Source organism: Moschus berezovskii, chromosome 22 (assembly GCF_049115385.1).
Source record: "Moschus berezovskii isolate FMDL1 chromosome 22, NW_MosBer_1.0, whole genome shotgun sequence".
Taxonomy (NCBI): domain Eukaryota; kingdom Metazoa; phylum Chordata; class Mammalia; order Artiodactyla; family Moschidae; genus Moschus; species Moschus berezovskii.
The window spans coordinates 2212027-2231939 of record NC_142481.1 but is presented as its reverse complement, the minus strand read 5'-3'; the positions used below and the strand labels follow the sequence as shown (position 1 = coordinate 2231939).

The window sequence follows — 19913 nt, the reverse complement described above, 5'->3', positions numbered from 1 at the left end:
CCATGAACCGTATAGTCCATGGGGTCGCAAAGAGTTGGACATGACTGAACGACTTTCACTCAGGAAAGAAAGAAGAAAGGAAGGAAGGAAGGCATGCATGTGGAAATCTTCTGAGGTGGATAAATTACTGTTAATTCAAACTTCTCTCTTGCTTTTATCTTCCATGTTCATCCCCTGACTCCTGGTCCTGTTCTCCTTTTCCAGTCAAATGTAAGTCTTTTCTCCTTCTGACTATGTAACTAGGGAGCCCTTCAACCGGAGGAGGAAGGGATACAAGGGACTGGGGATGGCTGTCTGTCACCTTCAACCTGGGCATCTCATAGGATGCTCTCAATCTCAGCGTGGCTCCAAACCCAGAGCCTGCAGATCCCTGGGCCAACCAGATGGACTTGGGGAGGTCGACCAGCCTCTGTAATCTTGTGCAAAACTGGGTGTGAGAGACAGAATCTCGGTGGTTTTCTGGGAATACGGACTTCATAGCTGCCATCGGAGTCTCAGTAGGACCTTGTGCTCTAACACGTACAACCGGACTGGACTGAATTGTGTGGATTCATGGAGGGTTGTAGATGAGAGAAACAGGGCGCAGACTGACCAAGGCTCCCTCCTCGCCAAGTATTAACCGCCCTGGTCTCTGACAGTTGGTTGTTATGGAGACCCTTGTCTGCCACCCTTGGGAGACTCAGGTGTAAGGCGGGGGGGTGGGTGGTTGGATGCCCCAGACCATGGTATCTCAGGTTTCTTGACCTCTGGGATAAATGTGTCTCTAAAGAGGCCTATGGGCTTCCCTGATGGCTCAGGGGTAAAGAATCCACCTGCTAATGCAGGAGACTTGGGTTCAAAGCCTGGGTCAGGAAGATCCCCTGGAGAAGGAAATGGCAACCCACTCCAGTGTTTTTGCCTGGAGAGTCTCACGGACAGAGGGGCCTGGTGGGCTACAGTCCATGGGGTCGCAGAGTCAGACACGACTGAGTGACTGAGCACGCACAAAGAGGTCTATGGCTCTCAGAATGACGCACAGCTTCTCATTCTGGGGTCCCATCCTGTCCTGGGGCCTGGGGGATGCAGTGGGGTATAAAGGGTGAATTAATGCGTTTCCCCTTCTCTCTGATCCCCGCCGGCCACTTCTGATCCTCTCCTTCCTGCTGCTTGCGCCGAGTCAACAGTGCTGAAAGGTGACATTTTTGTTTCCTCTCTCTCCCTTTGGGCTCTGATTGCCCTTGGCCGACAGGGTAATGTTTGCCTGCCTTTCAAGGATCTGTCTTCTTGTGACTGTCCACAGCCCAGCTTCTAATCTAGAGACATAAAAAGTTGAGACTGGATTTCTTGATGAAAAAAATACTGCATCCCTCTCTCCTTCCCCCCGTAAAAACTAGTTGATCAGAAATTGAGCTCATTTCTGTGGTCCACTTGTGACTAAAGCAAAGCTGTTTGGTTCTAACTAAATTCAGGTCTATCTGAGATCTGTGGAGGAGGAAATGGCAACCCCCTCCAGTATTCTTGCCTGGAGAATCCCATGGACAGAGGAGCCTGGTGGGCTACAGTCCATGGAGTTACAAAGAGTTGAACACAACTGAAGTGACTTAGCACACATAATTCTTCCTGCTTCTGTCTTCCTTCTCTGCTCCTCCCCATGGACATACATGCAATCATCTCTACGTAAGCTTGTTATTATTATTATTATAGTATATAGACAACTTAACCCCAACCCTGTGATGGATATTAATATACTCGCCTTGTGGGTGAGGAAATAAAATTTTATAGAGGAAGTTGGAGAGATCTCAGTTTGAATTTTTGCGCTTTCACTGATCCACTGTGTGGGGCTTCAAAAATTAATACAGTATCTCAGAGCTTCAGCTATTCTCATGGACAACATGAGGACAATTCGCTAACCTGGGAGGATTGGTGTGAAATCAGTAGAAGGCAAGAGTGCTGGGCTTTTTTCTAGAGTCAGTGAAAAATAGTTCCCTCCTCTTCCCTACCTGGCTGAAGAATGGCCCATGACTGTGTCCACGCCCACCCCCGCTCAATTAAACCTCCCCGAAATCAAACACAAAGCCACTCTGAGTAATCTCGCCTAACCGCTCCCCGCGCCCATGGTGGACTCTGCTTCCAAGTCTGTCCCAGCTCCCAGCATCTGATCTTACTCTTGGTTTTCTACTCATGGCTTCCTCTCCGTGGTCCCTGGTCCCGCCGTTCTGAACTGCGTCTGTGTCCTCCACCACCGTGCCGACTCTGGATTGATTGCTCTCAGGAATCGTAGGTAAATGCCTCACCACTTTCAAGATGCCTTCGGACTGTGACCTTTGGGGGGAAACTCTGAGCAAGATTTTCTGGGCATTTGACATATGTCTGGAGCCACGCTTGGGTGATGGAAACCCAAAGATGGATCATATACGCTCACTCTTTAGGAACTCAAAGACTGATGGAAAACAGACACACACAGAACCCAGAAATTAGATTAGAGACACTGATGTCTGCTAGTGATGATGGGGCTGAAAAAAGGGATGATGGGAATAGTGAGGAAACCCTAAGTCATGCCCAAGCTCTCATAGCCATACTTTCCAAAGAAGAGAGCATTTTCAATCCGTTGAATTGGGGAAATCCACTAATTAGGTAATTTCCTTCTGTCGCATTTGCATGTCTTTCATTATGTCTTCTTCCCCAGGTATGATGAGCAGACTGTCGGGGGATGGTAAGTGTGAGAACTGTCTTCTCTGGTGTTTCTCTTCTCTTGTCTATAAGGGAATGCGGATCGATGGAGTCTTTTGTGTTTTTAGTTATTTATTTAAATTCAGTGTTTTTTTAATTTATGTTTTCTTTCTTTATTTTGGAAGAACCATTCAGACTGCATCTGATCGCGTCTTGTCTCTTAGAGTTTTAAGGAAATGGAAATTTTTATTAGTGTAGCATGAGAGCGCTAGAATTTTGTTTGAGAAATATCATGTGGTAGATTCTTTTGAGTCATAAAAGATATATGCACAAGAGAAAAGTCGTAGGAACATAACATGAGAGTCAACATCTTCCTCTCTATCCTGTTCTCAGTCCCACTGTCTTGAAACGGCCACCGCTACTAGTCTCCTGTGTGTTCTTACAAGAAATATGCTTAGATATGTATATCTTCAACTTTTTGAGGTCATGACTCAAATCACTGGGTCAAAGAGCAGAGGTCTTTTAAATTTGGACAGAGGTTTAACAAATTTACAGTTCCATAAACCGCCTACAAGAATGCTAATTTTCCCACACCTTCAGAAACATGGGATAGCATCTAGCTTTCTGAATTTTCCAAATGGGATGGCTGAAAAAACTGGTCCCCATATTCACAGGTAGAGAGGCTGAACCCCAACATAAAGGACTACACTTTAAAAGGACTTCCTTTATTTAAAAGCTTAAATAGATAAACTTGCAAAGAAAGTTTTATATCCCTTTAGTCGGTGAAAATCCAGTTTCGTTTTAAGAGTATTCAATGCAAAGAAATAGAGGAAAACAACAGAATGGGAAAGACTAAGAGGGGAAGGAAATGGCAACCCACTCCAGTATTCTTGCCCAGAAAATTCCATGGACAGAGGAACCTGGCGGGCTAGAGGGGGTTGTGTCCATGGGGTTGCAAGAGTCAGACACAACTTAGCGACTAAGCCACAGAGATCTCTTCGAGAAAATTGAAGATACCAAGGGAACATTTCATGAAAGGATGGGCACGATAAGGGACATGAGTGTCAAGGACCTAACAGAAGCAGATGAGATTAAGAAGAGGTGGCAAGAATACACAGAACCGTACAAAAAGTCTTCATGACCCGGATAACCACGGTGGTGTGGTCACTCACCTAGAGCCAGACATCCTGGACTGTGAAGTCGAGTGGGCCTTAGGAAGCATTGCTATGAAAAAAGCTAGTGGAGGTGCTGGAATTCCAGCTGAGCTGTTTCAAATAAGAAAAGATGATGCTGTTAAAGCGTTGCACTCAATGTGCCAGAAAATTTGAAAAATTCAGCCATAGACCCGGAAAAGGTCAGTTTTCATTCCAATCCCAAAGAAGGGCGAGGCCAAAGAATGTTCTAAGAAGATAACTGCAAAAATAGACACAATGAAACAATGGAAATAAAGTATTAATTATAACGATGCTGATGACTGCTGAGGGTCTTAGTCTGAAGATGGTTCTCTCTTCAGTGGAAAGGAAGACCAGAGAGCGTTAGAGAGAGGTTCTGGACAAGTTAGCATCATTCTGAGACTTTTTAGAAGAAAGAGAATTGTAAAGTGAATTCGATATTAGATGACATATTCCCACCATGTGACTGCAAAGGAGTGACAGTGAATCTGTGTCCACCTGAGACCTTTCCAGCCATCCCCAAGGGTTCCTGTCCCAGTGCGCAGGACACGCCTGGATCTGGAGCTCCAGGGAGACGGAAACGGGACCTGGACTTCCAGGGGCAGATATGCCTGGTGTTTTAAGTCAGCTCTGTTCTTCACCAGCATAAGGGACCCTGGGGCAAGTCTGTTCTCTTCTTCCATAGAGTAGGGCTAGTAATCCACGCTATAAGGGGTGCTTCTTAATGCTATAATAAACTATGACATTTTATGTGTTATAAAAAGTAAAATCTATGAAAAACTCAGGTACTAGGGAGCTGGTTAAAGTGAGCTCAGCTCCCTGCACCCCATTTGTCCAGGGGTTCTGGTGTCCATAGCCCTCATCACTGCTTCTGCTCTTTCAGAGGTAACAGTTTCTCACTTCTTTCCCCTTGGGTTGCTGAAGAGCTCTGTGCTTTCTCTGTGTTCCCGTCAACCTGGAAGCAGAACTGTCCTTCACTGGTTCCCATGAGAAATCGGCTGAGACCTACGAGTAACGAGTCTCAATGAAACGAGGGCATGCAGGACAGTCAGAGCCCTGAGCAGATGGTCTTCTCCCGTCTCTGCTCACCCTCTCTCTTCTCATCTCCTGTTTTCCTTCTTCCCACACTGCCTGTGGAGTTCCAAGACTTTCTCCTTCTCACAAGCTGAATAATACAGGACTCCCTAACTCCTACCCTCGAAGAATCCTCTCCATCCAGAAATATCTGAGCTTTATGGGCCAAGATCTCTCTCTCCTTGGAAAACAGCCAGACTTCATAAATAGTGAAACGTGCTTCTTAGTCCACATATGACAAGGCTATAAGGCAAAGATCAAAGTCAGATAGACATTATTAGGCAAAATAACCTCAGATCCAGAGTTGAGCGTGGATAAAGCCATATAGTCAGGGCTTCCCCGGTGGCTCAGTGGTAAAGAAGCCATCTGCCAGTGCGGAAGACCCAGCTTCGATCCCCGGGTTGGGAAGATCCCCTGGAGGAGGGCAAGGCAACCTGCTCCAGTATTCTTGCCTGGAGAATCCCACGGACAGAGGAGCCTGGCGGCCTGCAGTCCACGGGGTCGCAAAGAGTCGGATACGACTGAGCAACTAAACAGCATCTACAGAGGCCATAGTCGTGGCTCACAGACTGGAAACCGTCTGTAGAGACACGAAAACTGATAGCCAGAGAGAGGCAGAGCTTCAGAGGCAAAGTGGCAACTAACAAAAATGTCATGCGGGACTTCCCTGGTGGCCAAGTGGTTAGTAAGACTTTGCCTTCCAATGCTGGGGACGTGGGTCCCATCCCTGGTCGGGGACCTAAGGTCTCAAATGCCTCAAGGCCCAAAAGCCAAAACATAAAACAATATTGTAACAAATTCCATAGATTTAAAAAATGATCCACATCAAAACAAAATTCCTTAAAAACTTTCATGGAGCATCTTGGAAAAGCCAGTATGTTTCAGGGCTCTGCTTGGGTCATTTCTTTTAAGCCTCATCACCCCTGTGAGACAGGTGGATCCCATTATAATCCAGAGTGACTCCGTGCACCCAGGGCATGCCTAGTTTTAGCATTAAAACTCTCTCACCCAGTGAACCCCTTTCAAGTCCTGGGCCAACCAGGACAATGTGTCGTCCCGTTATAATTGCAGTTTTATGAGAAAACCAAGCCCTTAGAGCAATGGGTGAGTTGCCCAAGTGCTGAGTCCAAGTCTTTCCCTGATTACCCATCATTCTTAGGATGAAGCCCGAGGTCTTTAAAATGACCCGCAGGGCCGGGCCTCGTCTAACTCTGGACGCTCTTGTCCGCCGGTCATCTTCTCCTGCCGCGTCCCCTTGGTGGGTCTCTCTCCATCCTTCCGAAGCTGCAGACTCCTCCTGCCCAGGGCTGTCCCAGCGCCGGGAGCGCATCGCTCCCCCGAAGGTCTTCACCCGGCTAACCCTCCTCATGTTGCAGGCGTCAGACTCAGTGGCAGTTTCTCCAAGACGCCTTCCCTGGCACCCCCACAAGGTCAGCAAACGCCGCCTCTAGCAGGTTCCGGCCGCCTCAGAAACCCTCGCCCTGCCCAGATGGGCTTCTGACTCTCCGGCAACCTCTCTGGCTTCCGCTTGCTCGCCTTCCCCAAGAGTAAGACCCTTGTCCGGCTCGCTTTTCGTGTAGCCTGCACGCCTTGCATACACTAGAGGCTCCACGGGTACTTGTTAGAGAGAGAGAGGGAATGACCAAGCCCCGCCCGCCGCGTGTCCGGGAGAGCTTTGTGTCCGTCTCCTCTGACCCGGCAGGGAGTCTGGTTTTGCGGTGTCCTTATTTCACGGTCTCTTAACGCCCATCTCTGTCTCCCCTCTGCACCCCCATTGGAACCTGGCTGCCTGCATCCTCGCCTCCAGACAGGACAGAGGAAGAAAGTAAGTGCTTTTTCAACCCCGAGTCTGTGTCCTTGGGATGACATCCCGGTAACCCTCTCTGGGATTACAACTTGTTGTTGTTCAGTTCCTTAGTCGTGTCCGACTCTTTTGTGACCCCCACCCCCACCCCCGGGAGTTGGTGATGGACAGGGAGGCCTGGTGTGCTGTGATTCATGGGGTCGTGGAGAGTCCGACAAGACTGAGTGACTGAACTGAACTGAACTGAACTGAACCCCCACCCCATGGACTGCAGCCCACCAGGCTCCTCTGTCTGTGGGATTTCCTCACTAAAACTTTAGGGCAGGGGAATTCCCTGGTGGTCCAGGGGTTAGGACTGTATGCACTGGGTTTTAGCCCTGCTTGGGGAACTAAGATCCTGCATGTCCCACAGTGCAGCCCCAAACAAAACAAGCTGCAGGGGGAAAACACAATGTGGGGAGTGTTGGTGCAGGCCCTGGCATTTAGGTATTGTCTTGGGGTCAAAAGCAAAACTGTTACAAATAGGCTGCAGTCCGGCTGTGCTTGTAACATTTAACAACCATTTCTGTGGGGAGAGGGTAAGGAGGGGAGCCCTGGTTTGCAACAACTGCCAATTTCTGTGGTGTAAATGCTTTAGCTCTGGGCTGATCTGAAGCCACTAATTAGGCTTGGCAGTGGCTTGCAAAAGTTTTGCAAATTTAACAACCATCTCTTGCAAGCCAGCTCCCACACAGCCCCCCCATCTCAGGGACGTTGCTCTCTTTTGGTGTGTAAATTGCTCCCATGAAAAAGGGCCTACCTTCCAGAAGGAAAAGTTTGGTGGTTCCTGGGAGACAAAGGGGGCCATGCTCGTTAGAGACGGGGGACACATTCTGAGGGAGACAGACGCACGCCCCCCAGTCAGATGAGCAGGCGAAGCACCTCTCCCTCCCATCTCTATTGCCTCCAGAGCAGAGTCTTGTCCTCCGCTCACACCCACGGCCTAGAAGCGTGTCTAACATGCACGGGCTGCACTGCTATGCTTGAAGCAAAGGAGAGCTCCCTACGGCTGACGGGTGCAATTCTCGCTAACGGGAAGGGGCGGAGGAGAACCAGCATTGCAGCAGCTGCCTCTGCGATGCTGCTGAACCCTCACCGTGGCACTCTGTGCCAGATGGAACCGAGTTTCAAGGCACGGCTCCTCAGACTGGGGCTTCCCCGGTGGCTCGGTGGTAAAGAACCCGCCTGCCAGTGCAGGAGATGCGGGTTCAGTCCCTGGGCTGGGAAGATCCCCTGGAGGAGGAAAGGGCAACCCCCTCTGGTACTATTTTTGCAGGGTTTTTGGGCGTCTATAATTAGCGCACAATAAAAGCTTACAAATGACTTGAAGAGTGCTGAGTGAGTGGATAAAGGAGGCGTGTGTTTGATCCCGCTCTCTTGCTCACTTTTTTCCATGTTGACCCGCTGATTTCTGGTCCTGCCGCACCTTCCAGTAAAAAGTGAGTTATTCTTCCTTTTCTGTGAATTCGGGTGTTTTCAGACGCTGAGACAAAAAAGGAAACAAGGAAGAGAAGGGAATCTTTGGATTGTTCTCGCCTGGGGACCCGGGTTGAGAGAGACCCTCTGCTAACAGGGTCTCCATCTATCACTCTTGACTCTGAAGGGGGCTCAGACTGACCCGCCGGGGTCCACAGGCCCCCTTAGACCACACGGATAATCCCCAGAGTTTGTGGGAGGCAGGGGTGGCTGTGAGGCTGTGTGTGTGACTGGGTGTGTGAATGCATGGCCATCAAAGCCTCCAGATTTTAGCAGCAGCCAAGGACTACAGCCCGAGCATGCAAAGGTGTACTGAGCTGTGTGTGTTCGCAGAGGGCAGCTGAATGTGGAGGCGCTCAGAGCCACGGCTTCCTCTTTGCTCGAGCTTCCTCCCTCCTGACCTCTCCGGAGAGAAAGGAGATAAAAGTGGGTCGGGGGTTCTTCTTTTGAGGACCTTCCTCATCTCTGGGGGACAAATGCTCAAGGCAAATGGAAAACGGGTGTCTGGGGAGTCTGTCCACCTGGATAATCAGGGCTTCAAAGGAGGCAAGTTAGCGGAAGCAGGCAGAGTCCCACCCTGGCCCCTGGCCCCCCGTGAGACCTGGGGGCCGCCCCTCCCACTGCGTCGGGAGGGTCTCCGAGGACCAGAAGGGTGGGATGAGCCGGGAAGGAGCCGGTCTCCCTTCTCATCTCTCGCTTTTCCGTTGATGCCCAATGGCTCCCGCTGGACCGTCTCCTCCCCGCTGCCCGCACCTCGGCAGTCCTGAAACGTGAGTTTCTTTTTTCACGTTGTCCCCACGCCTGTCTATCTGCGATGGGTCCCTTCCTAGCCATGGCCTCACTGAGCAGAGAATCTTTCTGTTTTTTGATTAACTCGGGGACTGGAAAAAATGGCTGTATGACTTTCACTTTCTCAAAGCGGGGGTGTCTTCTGGGAACCAAGCCCCTGGTCAAATCAGGGACATGGGCAACGTTCTTACGACCATGGTGATGACAGTAAGGAAACTTCGTTCAGGGTTTCCTGGGTGCTGGGCACGTTTAATATATTTTGTTGCCTTTCCCCCACCAGGTAGGCATTACTCACCTGAAGTGTGGCAGGTGCCTACAACACGGTGACGGCACATGCGTGCAGCAGGAGTGCGGCTGCCTTTCCAGCCCGACTCCGATCCAGGGCCAGTTCTTTAAGCCACTCATTGCTGTGGTTTACTCGCTCAGTCAGTCGTGTCCGACTCTCTGTGACCCCACGGACGGTAGCCCGCCAGGCCCCTCTGTCCATGGGATCCTCCAGGCAAGAACCCTGCAGTGGGTTGCCATTCACTATCCCAGGGGATGTTCCCAACCCAGGGATGGAACCCGTGTCTCCTGCATTTGCAGGAGGATTCCTTACAGCTAAGCCACCAGGAAAGCCTCTTCAGCCACTAGATTTCCGCTCTAACCCACATGGTGGGGCTTCCAACCATCTCCCCTTCACAGCTCAGCACCTCCTGCCTGGGCTCTGTTCTTGTTTGCTTCCAGTCTCCCCACCTTCTGATCTTATGACTTTTTTTTTTCCTTCTATGATCTCATCTCTCATGGCCCCTTGGACTCAACACTCTGGACTTTGTCTGCAACCCTGCCTCCCGGACCACATTTTCTTCTGGATGGATGACATCAGAGATCCTAGGTAAATAATTTCACTCCATGCGTGCCCCGAGATGTTGGCATGGAAGTTTGTTTGGGAAAAGAAATCTCTTTTCTTTAAAAAGATTTATTCTTAGCTGTGCTGGGTCTTCGTGGCTGTGTGTGGCTTTCTCTAGTGGAGGGGAGTGCAGGCTACTCTCTAGAGGTGGTCCCGGGCTTCTCCTTGTGGTGGTCTTCTCGTGTTGTGGAGCAGGAACTCCAGGGTATGGCTCAGCAGCTGTGGTTCCCGGGCTCCAGAACACGGGCTCAACAGTGGTGGCGGTTAGTTGCTCCGAGGCATGTGGGATCTTCCTGGACCTGGGTCTCTCCCACATTGGCAGGCAGATTCTTTACCACTGAGCCACTAAGGAAGCCTGGGAAGAATATCCTTTTTAACTCTCCGCATGGGGTAGGACCCTGCAGGGCGGTGGAAACCCAAAGATGAACCGCACATGGCTATACCTCTAGATAAACCCCACCCAGACTGGTGAGGGGACAGGCAGATAGTTTTAAGGCAATATGAGCGTCCTGAGGGAGACCCGATGAGAAGGCGTGAGAGGCAGCTCAGGCTGAGTTAGCTGTGCGTTGTTGGTCTAAGGGCACTTTGCACGCTGCCTGTGGCAATTCCATGTCTACATTGTCTCCGCAGGATTGCTGAGCCTCCAGGTGCTGAATGGTAAGTAGTGACCATGCTAATTGGCCCCACCATTTGCTTTTGCTCCTGGACACAAATGTATAGACTTATCAGCTCTTCTTTTTTAATGTTGGAAGAGTCTTTAAATAGCATCAAACCTTACACTCTTGGGGGTTATTTTTTTAAATTTCTTTTTCAATTTTTAATTGAAATCTCACACTCTTTATTATCATCATCTGAACATGATGTCTTTTTTCTTTTCATTCATCCAACAACAAATGCTAATTAATATTAGCCGCTCTGTGTTCAGTCCTGTTCTAGATGTTAGAAATACAGTAGGGAACAGGTCAGAAATATGTGTCCATTTAGAACCAAGGAGAAGAGAAAGAATACGAATAAACAGAGAAATAGTGGGTTAGAAGTGTTGGATGCTAAGCCCCGTGAAGATCACAGAGGAAGGGAGACAGGAAGGCAGGGTAGGACAGAGGGATACGTTCTTAAAAGGTGATCAGGGAAAGTGACTTTGAGCAAAGACTTGGAGGAGGTGAGGGAGGCAGTCACAAGCACGTGTGGGTGAAGGGTTTGGTGGCAGAGGGGACAGCATGTGGAAAGGCCACGAGGCCGCGCAGTGCCTGAGAGCGGGGACTGCCGGCGGCTGGGCGCACTGGCGCCTCTCCTCAGCAGGGGCGCCCGGAACCGCCCTTCGCGGTTTGGTCTCCACCCATTTCGGAGTTTGTTGATGATTTCCTCCCTTCCCTTCCTTCTTCGCCTCTTTCTCTTCCTCTTGTCAGAAGAGTCAAGCGACTGCAAGGAGGAAGGTAGGTGGGGGCGTCGCGCCCGTGCCCATCGACAGGACTGCGAGCTCCCTCAGTCTGCGTACGACGAAGCCTTAGGGAGACGCAATTTCAGGTGGCCAAGGTCAGGGCTTCAGAACCCGAGAGGAGGTCTTTCTGAGGGGCAGCCAAAGCCTTCAGACCACCCCTGCCCCCGTGTACTGCCCACTGGTGCCGCGGAGACCGAGCACACGGAGGTGTGACGGGAAACGTCTTGGTTTTTCTCAGCCGCTTCTTCTGTTGATCGCTGAGGTCTAAGAGGGTTCCTAGAGGTGAAGAAGGATGTTGAAATTGACCTTGGCACTGCCAAATAAATAAGTAAATTTAAAAAAAAAAGATTTGCATACATTACAAAGGACAGCTAAAGATGCCGAATAATTGATGCTTTCAAATCGTGCTGGAGAAGATTCTTGAGAGTCCCTTGGACAGCAAGGAGATCAGACGAGTCGATCCTAAAGGAGATCAACCCTGAATATTCATCAGAAGGACTGATGCTGAAGCTCCAATACTTTGGCCACCTGATGTGAAGACTCATTGGAAAAGACCTTGATGCTGGGAAAGATTGAGGGCAGGAGAAGGGGACGGGAGAGGATGAGATGGTTGGATGGCATCACTGACTCCATGCACAAGAGTTTGAGCAAGCTCTGGGGGACAGTGAAGGACAAGGAAGCCTGGAGTGCTGCAGACCACGGGGTCACAGAGAGTCGGACACAACTTAGCAGCTGAACAGCAACGAAGGGACAGAGAAAGGAACTGCAGCTGCAAAGTAAATTCTCTAAGAAAAGGGGCGGGGGCACGCCTTCCTGAAATTTCAATTAAGGAGCTTTTGTTTTTTTATTTTTCCCTTTACACTGGTAACGTTCTGGTTTTTGACTGGAGGGCCTGTTTAGTAAGGTGAGTTATACACGTCAAAAATGCAGAAATAGCAAAGCTAAAACCACAAGATCAGTAAAATAGGATTAAGGGAGAGTTTATTGTGCAAGGAAGAATAGTTCTTAAACTGGGAGCTTTCAAATTCAAAACTGATATGAGATGCAGGGTCAGGGTGTTCCTCACAGCGTGGCTTATAATGTGAAACTGAGGAAATTGTTTGTATTTTTAAATGATGGCTATTACAATGGGGTTTCCTGGGGGCACAATGGTTGGTTAAAAGGGGACTATCTTCAGCCATTTTGGGGAAGATGACTTAAGTTCCTCTCATGATTATCAGAGACATTTAATAGAAATGATTTAAATTTTGCTTATGTTCCTGAAAGAAGTCCACTCTGAGAATTTTCAAGTACCATCTCCTTTTTAAAAAAAATCTTACTAGTATTAGGGGGTTTTTTGTATGTGATGTTAAAATGTAATGTAACACTTTCTTTAAAATTTAAAATGTGAAAAGAAGAGGGAAAGAATATTGAGCAAGTAAAACTGGGCTTGTGCCCCAGATGTGGTCTGGAATGAGGAGGTGACAGGGTCAGATCTGGTATTAGATCCCTGTGGGCCCCAGTGGGAGCTGGTCTGGGAGAGAGGAGTGTGGAGTAGAAGGCTGGCGCAATGGCAGTCAGAAGGAGATGTGAGACTGGCGCCTTGCAGCTGGAGAGGGGAGATGGGGGCACCCGGTAGCAATGGACCACATTTCAATCCCAGAAGCAGGTGGATTGAGGGTGTGGGGTTCAGAGGGAGATCTGTGTGGACAGAGTTGCGGGAAAGGCAGGATGTCCACACAGGGGGCAGCAGGCCTTCACGTTGGTCATGTCCACCTGGATCTCCCCAGTGAAGTTCCTCCCAACGGCCACCACCCCCAAGAAGCCGCTGAAGAAGAAAACTTCTTGGAATGGGCTGAGATGCGCCTACATGATGGTCACCTTCTTGTTCGTGTCCTACAATAAAGGAGACTGGGTAGGAAGAGCCGGGTCCCTAAAGGCGGAGAGGGAGGGGGAGAGAGCGGCTGCGTGCGGGAGGCAGGGAGGAGCCGGGTTCCTAAAGGCGGAGAGGCGGGAGGAGAGAGCGGGTGCGTGCGGGAGGCAGGGAGGAGCCGGGTCCCTAAAGGCGGAGAGGGAGGGGGAGAGAGCGGGTGCGTGGAGGGAGGGAGGAGCCGGGTCCCTAAAGGCGGAGAGGGAGGGGGAGAGAGCGGGTGCGTGGCGGGAGGGAGGAGCCGGGTCCCTAAAGGCGGAGAGGGAGGGGGAGAGAGCGGGTGCGTGGCGGGAGGGAGGAGCCGGGTCCCTAAAGGCGGAGAGGGGGAGGAGAGAGCGGGTGCGTGGCGGGAGGCAGGGAGGAGCCGGGTACCTCGTGGGGGAGGAGGCGGTGGGGAGGCGGCAGAGGAAGCGGGGAGGAGCTGAGTACCCAAGGCCTGGCAGCATGTCGGGAGGGCAGTGAAGACGGGGAGCGCCTCGCCGCACTTGTAGGAGCAGTGCTAAGGACTTGGGGTGAGAGACGAGGAATACGGAAGGGGCGAGGAGATGAGCCCCAGCCTTGCACTGTTGCTTAAATGAGTGGTTCCTCGATGGGGGTGACTTTGCCGCCCAGGGGACACTCAGCAGCGCCTGGAGACATTTCTGGTTGTCACGTCTGGGGGAGGAGGTGCCGCTGGCATCTGGTGGGTAGAGGCGAGGTGCGTGGCTTCCATAGGACGGCGCCCACAATTGAGGCTGACCTGGGTCAAAGCGCCAGGGGTGCTGAGCTTGAGAAACCCCAGGTTAGAGCATCGTGTCATTTCCTGGGACGGAGTGGACTGGCTGGAGGATGGGGCAGTAAGAGGGGAGGCTGACAGATCAACCGGATCAGGATGTCACCCCTCCCCGGGGGGAGGGGGGAGGGAGGCAGGCAGGAAAGGAGAAAGGCGGCTTGGGGAGGGAGAGGGGGAGCGTGGCGGGGCTGTCTCACCGACACTGTTTCTTTCTGCTTCCGGTTCTCCCGCTCCTCCAACCCCCCAAGTGTTACTGCCATTACTGTAACCCGGAGGTGGACAACAGGTGCGTCCCATGGGGAGAGGGTCTGTCCGCTGCTGGGCGGGGGTGGGGGCTTGGTTCGAACTCCCCAAGTGGGTTTGGAAATGCCAACTGTAGAACCACAGAGTTGAATGGAAAGTTTCAAGTTCATCTCCCTAATCTCAAGCCACAATTTACCAACGACAAGGACGTGGAGAGCAGAAAGAATTCATTTATGAACTCCTTCAAAGGTTATGTGGGATTTTTTTTTTTTTAAGTTGTGGCAGAATACACAGAATATAAAATTTACCGTGAGTGACGTTTGGTACACTCACAATGCTGTGCAACCCTCATGGCAATTTAGCTCCAAAAGCTTTGCATCATCCCTAAAGGAACCTCTGCAACCACAAGCAGTGTCTCCTCCCAGCCCCTGGCAACCACTAATCATCTCTCTCTCCCCATCTCTGGATTTACCTATTCGGAACATTTCGTATACATGGAGTCATATACTGTGTGGCCTTTTGTATCTGGCTTCATTCACTTAGCATAATGTTTTCTAAGGCTATCCAGGCTATTGCATGTATCAGGACTTTGTTCTTTTTCATGACTGAATAGTATTCCTTCGCATGGATATGTGCCTGCTTATTCATTCTTCACTCGAAGGACATTTGAGCTGTCTCCACCTATTGGCTATTGATACGCTTCTAAGAACACTGACACACAAAATTTTTCCTTGAACACCTGTTTCCAGTTTCTTGGGGGTACACCTAGGCATAGGAAGTCTGGGTCATGTGGTAATTCTATGATTAACTTATTAAGAAATGTAGTCAGTACATTTTTATCAAGTAACTGCAATATGATGAATTCTGGATGCGCTAAAAAACGGTTAAATGGTGAATTTTATGTCATGTGAATTTTACTTCAGCATTTAAAGACTATAAAAAGTAAAAACAGGAGAGCTGGAGTCACCCCCTGGGGCTGGTTTTCAGACCCTCTGCAGCAGACGTGAGCCCTTTGGGAGCAATGAGATGCTCGACCTAGTCCCCAGAGCCCAGAGCAAGCATTATATATTCACCCCCTGCACCAACCCTAGGTGGCCCCAGTGTGCCAGGCTAGGGGTGCAGCAGTGGAGGGCCTTGAGCTCTTGAGGCACGCCCCCTAGTGGGAGGGCAGGGAATAAATCACCTGAGCTTCCACGAAGGTGCTGTGACAGATAGGAACTGGAGCGGGTAGCTTTTTCCACTGACTGTTCAGAAGAACCTCTCTCTGGAGAGAAGACATTCGCATGGTGAGATGGCAAGGAGCAGCCGGCTGAGATTTAGGGAAGCGTGTCTGGTGGTTTGGAGGGGCAAGGTGAGCAGGGTCCACAGAGCAGAGAGTAATCTGACGCTCAGATACATTTCCCTCTTCTTTCTTCCCTTCCTTAGAAACAATCCCTGCTGCGCATTCTAACCGCCCTTCTCCAGCTCAGCTCAACCCTCACGAGTCCTCCATCTCCCAGCTAGTCGGTCTGGCCTCTGGGGAAATCTCCGTGTTCCCAGACTGACGATTTGGAGGGTAATGATCGAGTCCTTTGAGGAATAGCACCTGTCTGCCCACAGGCATGGCCAGAAGGTCTCTGTGAGCAGAAGCGCTGAGAGAAGCTGAGTGTCTGCCTGCAGTGGTTTCCTCCACAACTCCTCTTTAGCCTTTTTCAACCCTTCCCCAATGTTTCTGTAATAAAAGTTACACGTGCTGAAAACTGAATGCCTGATTCTTCCGTTGAGACTTAGCTGTGTGGGGTGGCAGTGGAAGTTGCTCAGTCGTGTCCGACTCTTTGTGACCCCATGGATTGTAGCCCGCCAGGCTCCTCTGTCCATGGGATTTCCAGGCAAGGATACTGGAGTGGGTTGCCATTTCCTTTCTCCAGGAGATCTTCCTGACCCAGGGATCGAACCCAGGTTTCTGCATTGCAGGCATTCTTTACCATCTGAGCCACCAGAGAAGCTAAGAACCCTATCTATCACGTAATTCTAGTGGCAACCCTTGAAGGAGGCTCTACCATGCTGCCTGCTTTGTTAAGCGGAGAATGCAGAAGACGGCTCCTTTCCGTATCCCAGCTCCACCCTTTACTGGACTGCAACTCTGCGGAGGTTACTGTTTTCAACTGCTGCCTTTTACTGTCTATACAATTGGGATATTAATAGTGCATAAGACGTCTAACCACCTTGATGAGGACCGGTTGTTTTCGTTCATCAGGAAGTTGGTTAAAACAGGCAATGAAGGGCTTTCCTGGTGGCGCAGTGGATAAGAATCTGCCTGCCAATGCTAGGGACATGGGTTCCATCCCGGGTCCAGGGAAATTCCACACGCTGTGGGGTAACTAAGCTGGTATGCCACAACTACTGAGCCCAAGCTCTAGAGCCAGCGTCCTGCAACTACTAAGGCCCTGCTCGCCTAGAACCTGTGCTTGGGAACAAGAAAAACCATCGCAGTGAGAAGCCTGTGGACCACAAGGAAGAGGAGCCCCTGCGAATCAGTTAAGAGAAAGCCCGCATGAAGCAATGAAGCCCCAGTGCAACCAGAAAACCTTTTATTTAAAAAAATTAAAAGGGCAATGAAAAATACTTCAAAACCTGTACTTGTACACACATTTGCCAATGTTGTCCTACAGCACCAGAGGTTTTGTTTTGTTTTTAGTTTGAGCCTATGGAGAAGGGAATGGCTACACACTCTAGTATTCTGGCCTGCAGAATCCCATGGGCAGAGAAGCCTGGTGGGCTACAGTCCATGGGGTTGCAAAGAATCAGACACGACTGAGTGACTAACATTTTTTTCCTTTAGTTTGGGTCTAAGGACCTATGTTTTCCAGTCTGTTCCTTAAATGGGGAGCAAACACTCTTATACAGCTATCTGAGGTAGATGGAGGCCAGGGAAGATGCTCTACCCCCTACAGTGTACAGGACGGCCTCCAGACACAAATGCCGATGACGCTGAGGCTGAGAAACACAGGTCCACCTTCCGAGAGTCCTCGCTCAAAACATCCATTCCCCCTGTTCAATCCCTGCTGTCTCCATGGCAAAGGGCACTTAACAACAGGCATTTAAGTGGTTGGATCCCCTTGCAGTTCAACGGACTCTCAAGAGTCTTCTCCAGCACCACAGTTCAAAAGCATCAATTCTTTAGCGCTCAGCTTTCTTTGTAGTCCAACTCTCAGATCCATACATGAATGACTACTGGAAATAGCCTTGACTAGTTGGACCTTTGCTGGCACAGTAATGTCTCTGCTTTTTAATATGCTGTCTAGGTTGGTCATAACTTTCCTTTCAAAGAGTAAGCATCTTTGAATTTCATGGCTGCAGTGATTTTGGAGCCCAGAAAAATAAAGTCTGCCACTGTTTCCACTGTTTCCCCATTTACCATGAAGTGATGGGACCGGATGCCATGATCTTAGTTTTCTGAATGTTGAGTTTTAAGCCAAACTTTTCACTCTCCTCTTTCACTTTCATCAAGAGGCTCTTTAGTTCTTCTTCACTTTCTGCCATAAGGGTGGTGTCATCTGCATATCTGAGGTTATTGATATTTCTCCCGGCAATCTTGATTCCAGCTTGTGTTCTTCCAGCCCAGCGTTCCTCATGATATACTCTGCATATAAGTTAAATGAGCAGGGTGACAATATACAACCTGACGCACTCCTTTTCCTCTTTGGAACCAGTCTGTTGTTCCATGTCCAGTTCTATCTATTGCTTCTTGACATGCATACAGATTTCTCAAGAGGCAGGTCAGGTGGTTTGGTATTCCCTTCTTTTTCAGAATTTTCCAGTTTATTGTGATGCACACAGTCAAAAGGCTTTGGCATAGTCAGCAAAGCAGAAATAGATGTTTTTCTGGAATTCTCTTGCTTCTTCGATGATCCAGTGGATATTGGCAATTTGATCTCTGGTTCCTCTGCCTTTTCTAAAACCAGCTTGAACGTCTGGAAGTTCACAGTTCACGCATTGCTGAAGTTCACAGTTCACGCATTGGAGAATTTTGAGCATTACTTTACTAGTGTGTCAGATGAGTGCAACTGGGCAGTAGATCTGGACTTACTGTTTTGTATTTGTCAGGAATCACTGGGGACTGGACAAGTCAATTCACAATGGCCCAGAGTGAAGCTTTTGATAAAATTTACCAAAAGAAGATGCCTGGGCTTCCTCAAGCCCTATTCCCATGGGAATGATGGCCTCATATTCCTGGATTGGATGTAAATGGTAAATATCCTGATGTTCTTGTGTTCGAGCATGCTCATAGGAAGCAAACTTTAATCCTACGGCTCAATTACACACTTCATTGAAAACAACCGTGTTCCAAGAATACTATTTCATACTAGGTGAAAGTCATATAAAATTAAAAGTTCAGTGCCAGAAATGAAGTTTTAATGTAATACATACACACACCCACCACAAATGCATACACGTTCCTTATTAACTGTAAGCTACTGCTGCTTCAAAAAGTTACATGATATTTCAAACATACAGAATAAGAGGAAAAAAATCCGGTATTTAAAAATTCATGTGAATTCTGATTTGTTAAGAAATAAAAGTAAAAGGCTTCCAGGTGGTCTAGTGGATAAGAATGGGCCTGGCAATGCAGGGAACACAGGCTGGATCCTTGATGGGGGAAGATTCCACATGCCCTGGGGCAACAAAGCCTATGTGCTACACACAACTACTGAAGCTCTTCTAAAGCACTAGTGTGTGTGCTTGGGGGGGATCCTGATGATCAGCTTGTGCACAGTTCTCTGAGTGGCTGACGGTGACACAGCAAGGTCGTGTCACACGGGTTAATATTATCAGGCCTTAGGTTGCAGGAGCCCTGGGGCTATGTGCTCACCATCATCAAGAATTAACAGTTTGTCCATTTGGTGGGAGGCGGGTTCACAGCTGCAAAACCACTCAGCAAATGTGCATCAAGTACTATCTGGGGACTTCAGAGGGGAGTTGCAGCAGAGGCTGTGGGGGAAGGTCTGGCCCTCCATCACGGGGTCCTGCTTGGTTACACTTCCAGAAACGGCACACACTATCTGTGGGTTCTTCCTGACACACAAACTCACAACCACAAAAACTGGGATGTACAGAGTCAGTACTTTAACCTCTGTGGGCCAGCGTCTGCGGCTGCTACTCAGCTCCGCATCGTCCAAAAGCAGCCACACATGACGGGTGGAGGTGCACAGGCACACACATTCAAAATTAGTTTCCAAAAATAAGTACATAAAAATGTTTCCACACAGGTTGTTGTTTTAGTCACTCAGTCGTGTTCGACTCTCTGCAACTCCATGGACTGTAGCCTGCAGGCTCCTCTGTCCATGGGATTCACCAGCAAGAATACTGGAGTGGGTTGCCATGCCCTCCTCCAGGGGATCTTCCCGACCAACCACAGTACCCTGCATTGGCAGGCGGATTCTTCACCACTGAGCCACCAGGGAAGGAGTACACAACCACAAATGGTGGGTAACGTACACACAACGCACAATCGCAACCCGGCACCCGCACGCCCACATCACAGGGTCGAGTTCACACCTCCCATCGTCTCAGTCTCCCCTCACGCGCCGCCACAAGAGGGCGCCCGCGTCCCCACCGGTCCACACGCAGACGCGTCATCACAAGGCGCGGAAACAGGCCGCAGGGGCTCCTGGGAGAT

General features: G+C 49.7%; 1 protein-coding gene across 1 annotated transcript; it reads left to right on the top strand.

Moving 5' to 3' along the window:
- Positions 1–9843: 9843 nt before the first annotated feature.
- Positions 9844–15990, top strand: EDDM13 (epididymal protein 13). The gene is made up of 6 exons (XM_088830451.1): positions 9844–9877; positions 10523–10549; positions 11299–11325; positions 13100–13224; positions 14260–14297; positions 15680–15990. The coding sequence occupies exons 1-6, from the start codon at positions 9859–9861 to the stop codon at positions 15702–15704; spliced, it is 261 nt and encodes an 86-aa protein (XP_088686577.1). The 5' UTR covers positions 9844–9858; the 3' UTR covers positions 15705–15990.
- Positions 15991–19913: the final 3923 nt, after the last annotated feature.

What these genes read in the sequence shown, in the direction of transcription:
- EDDM13 (XM_088830451.1), top strand. An exon ending in CCTACAATAAAGGAGACTGG is followed by an intron (nt 13,225 to 14,259) that starts GTAGGAAGAGCC and finishes CAACCCCCCAAG; the next exon opens with TGTTACTGCCATTACTGTAA. An exon ending in AACCCGGAGGTGGACAACAG is followed by an intron (nt 14,298 to 15,679) that starts GTGCGTCCCATG and finishes TCCCTTCCTTAG; the next exon opens with AAACAATCCCTGCTGCGCAT.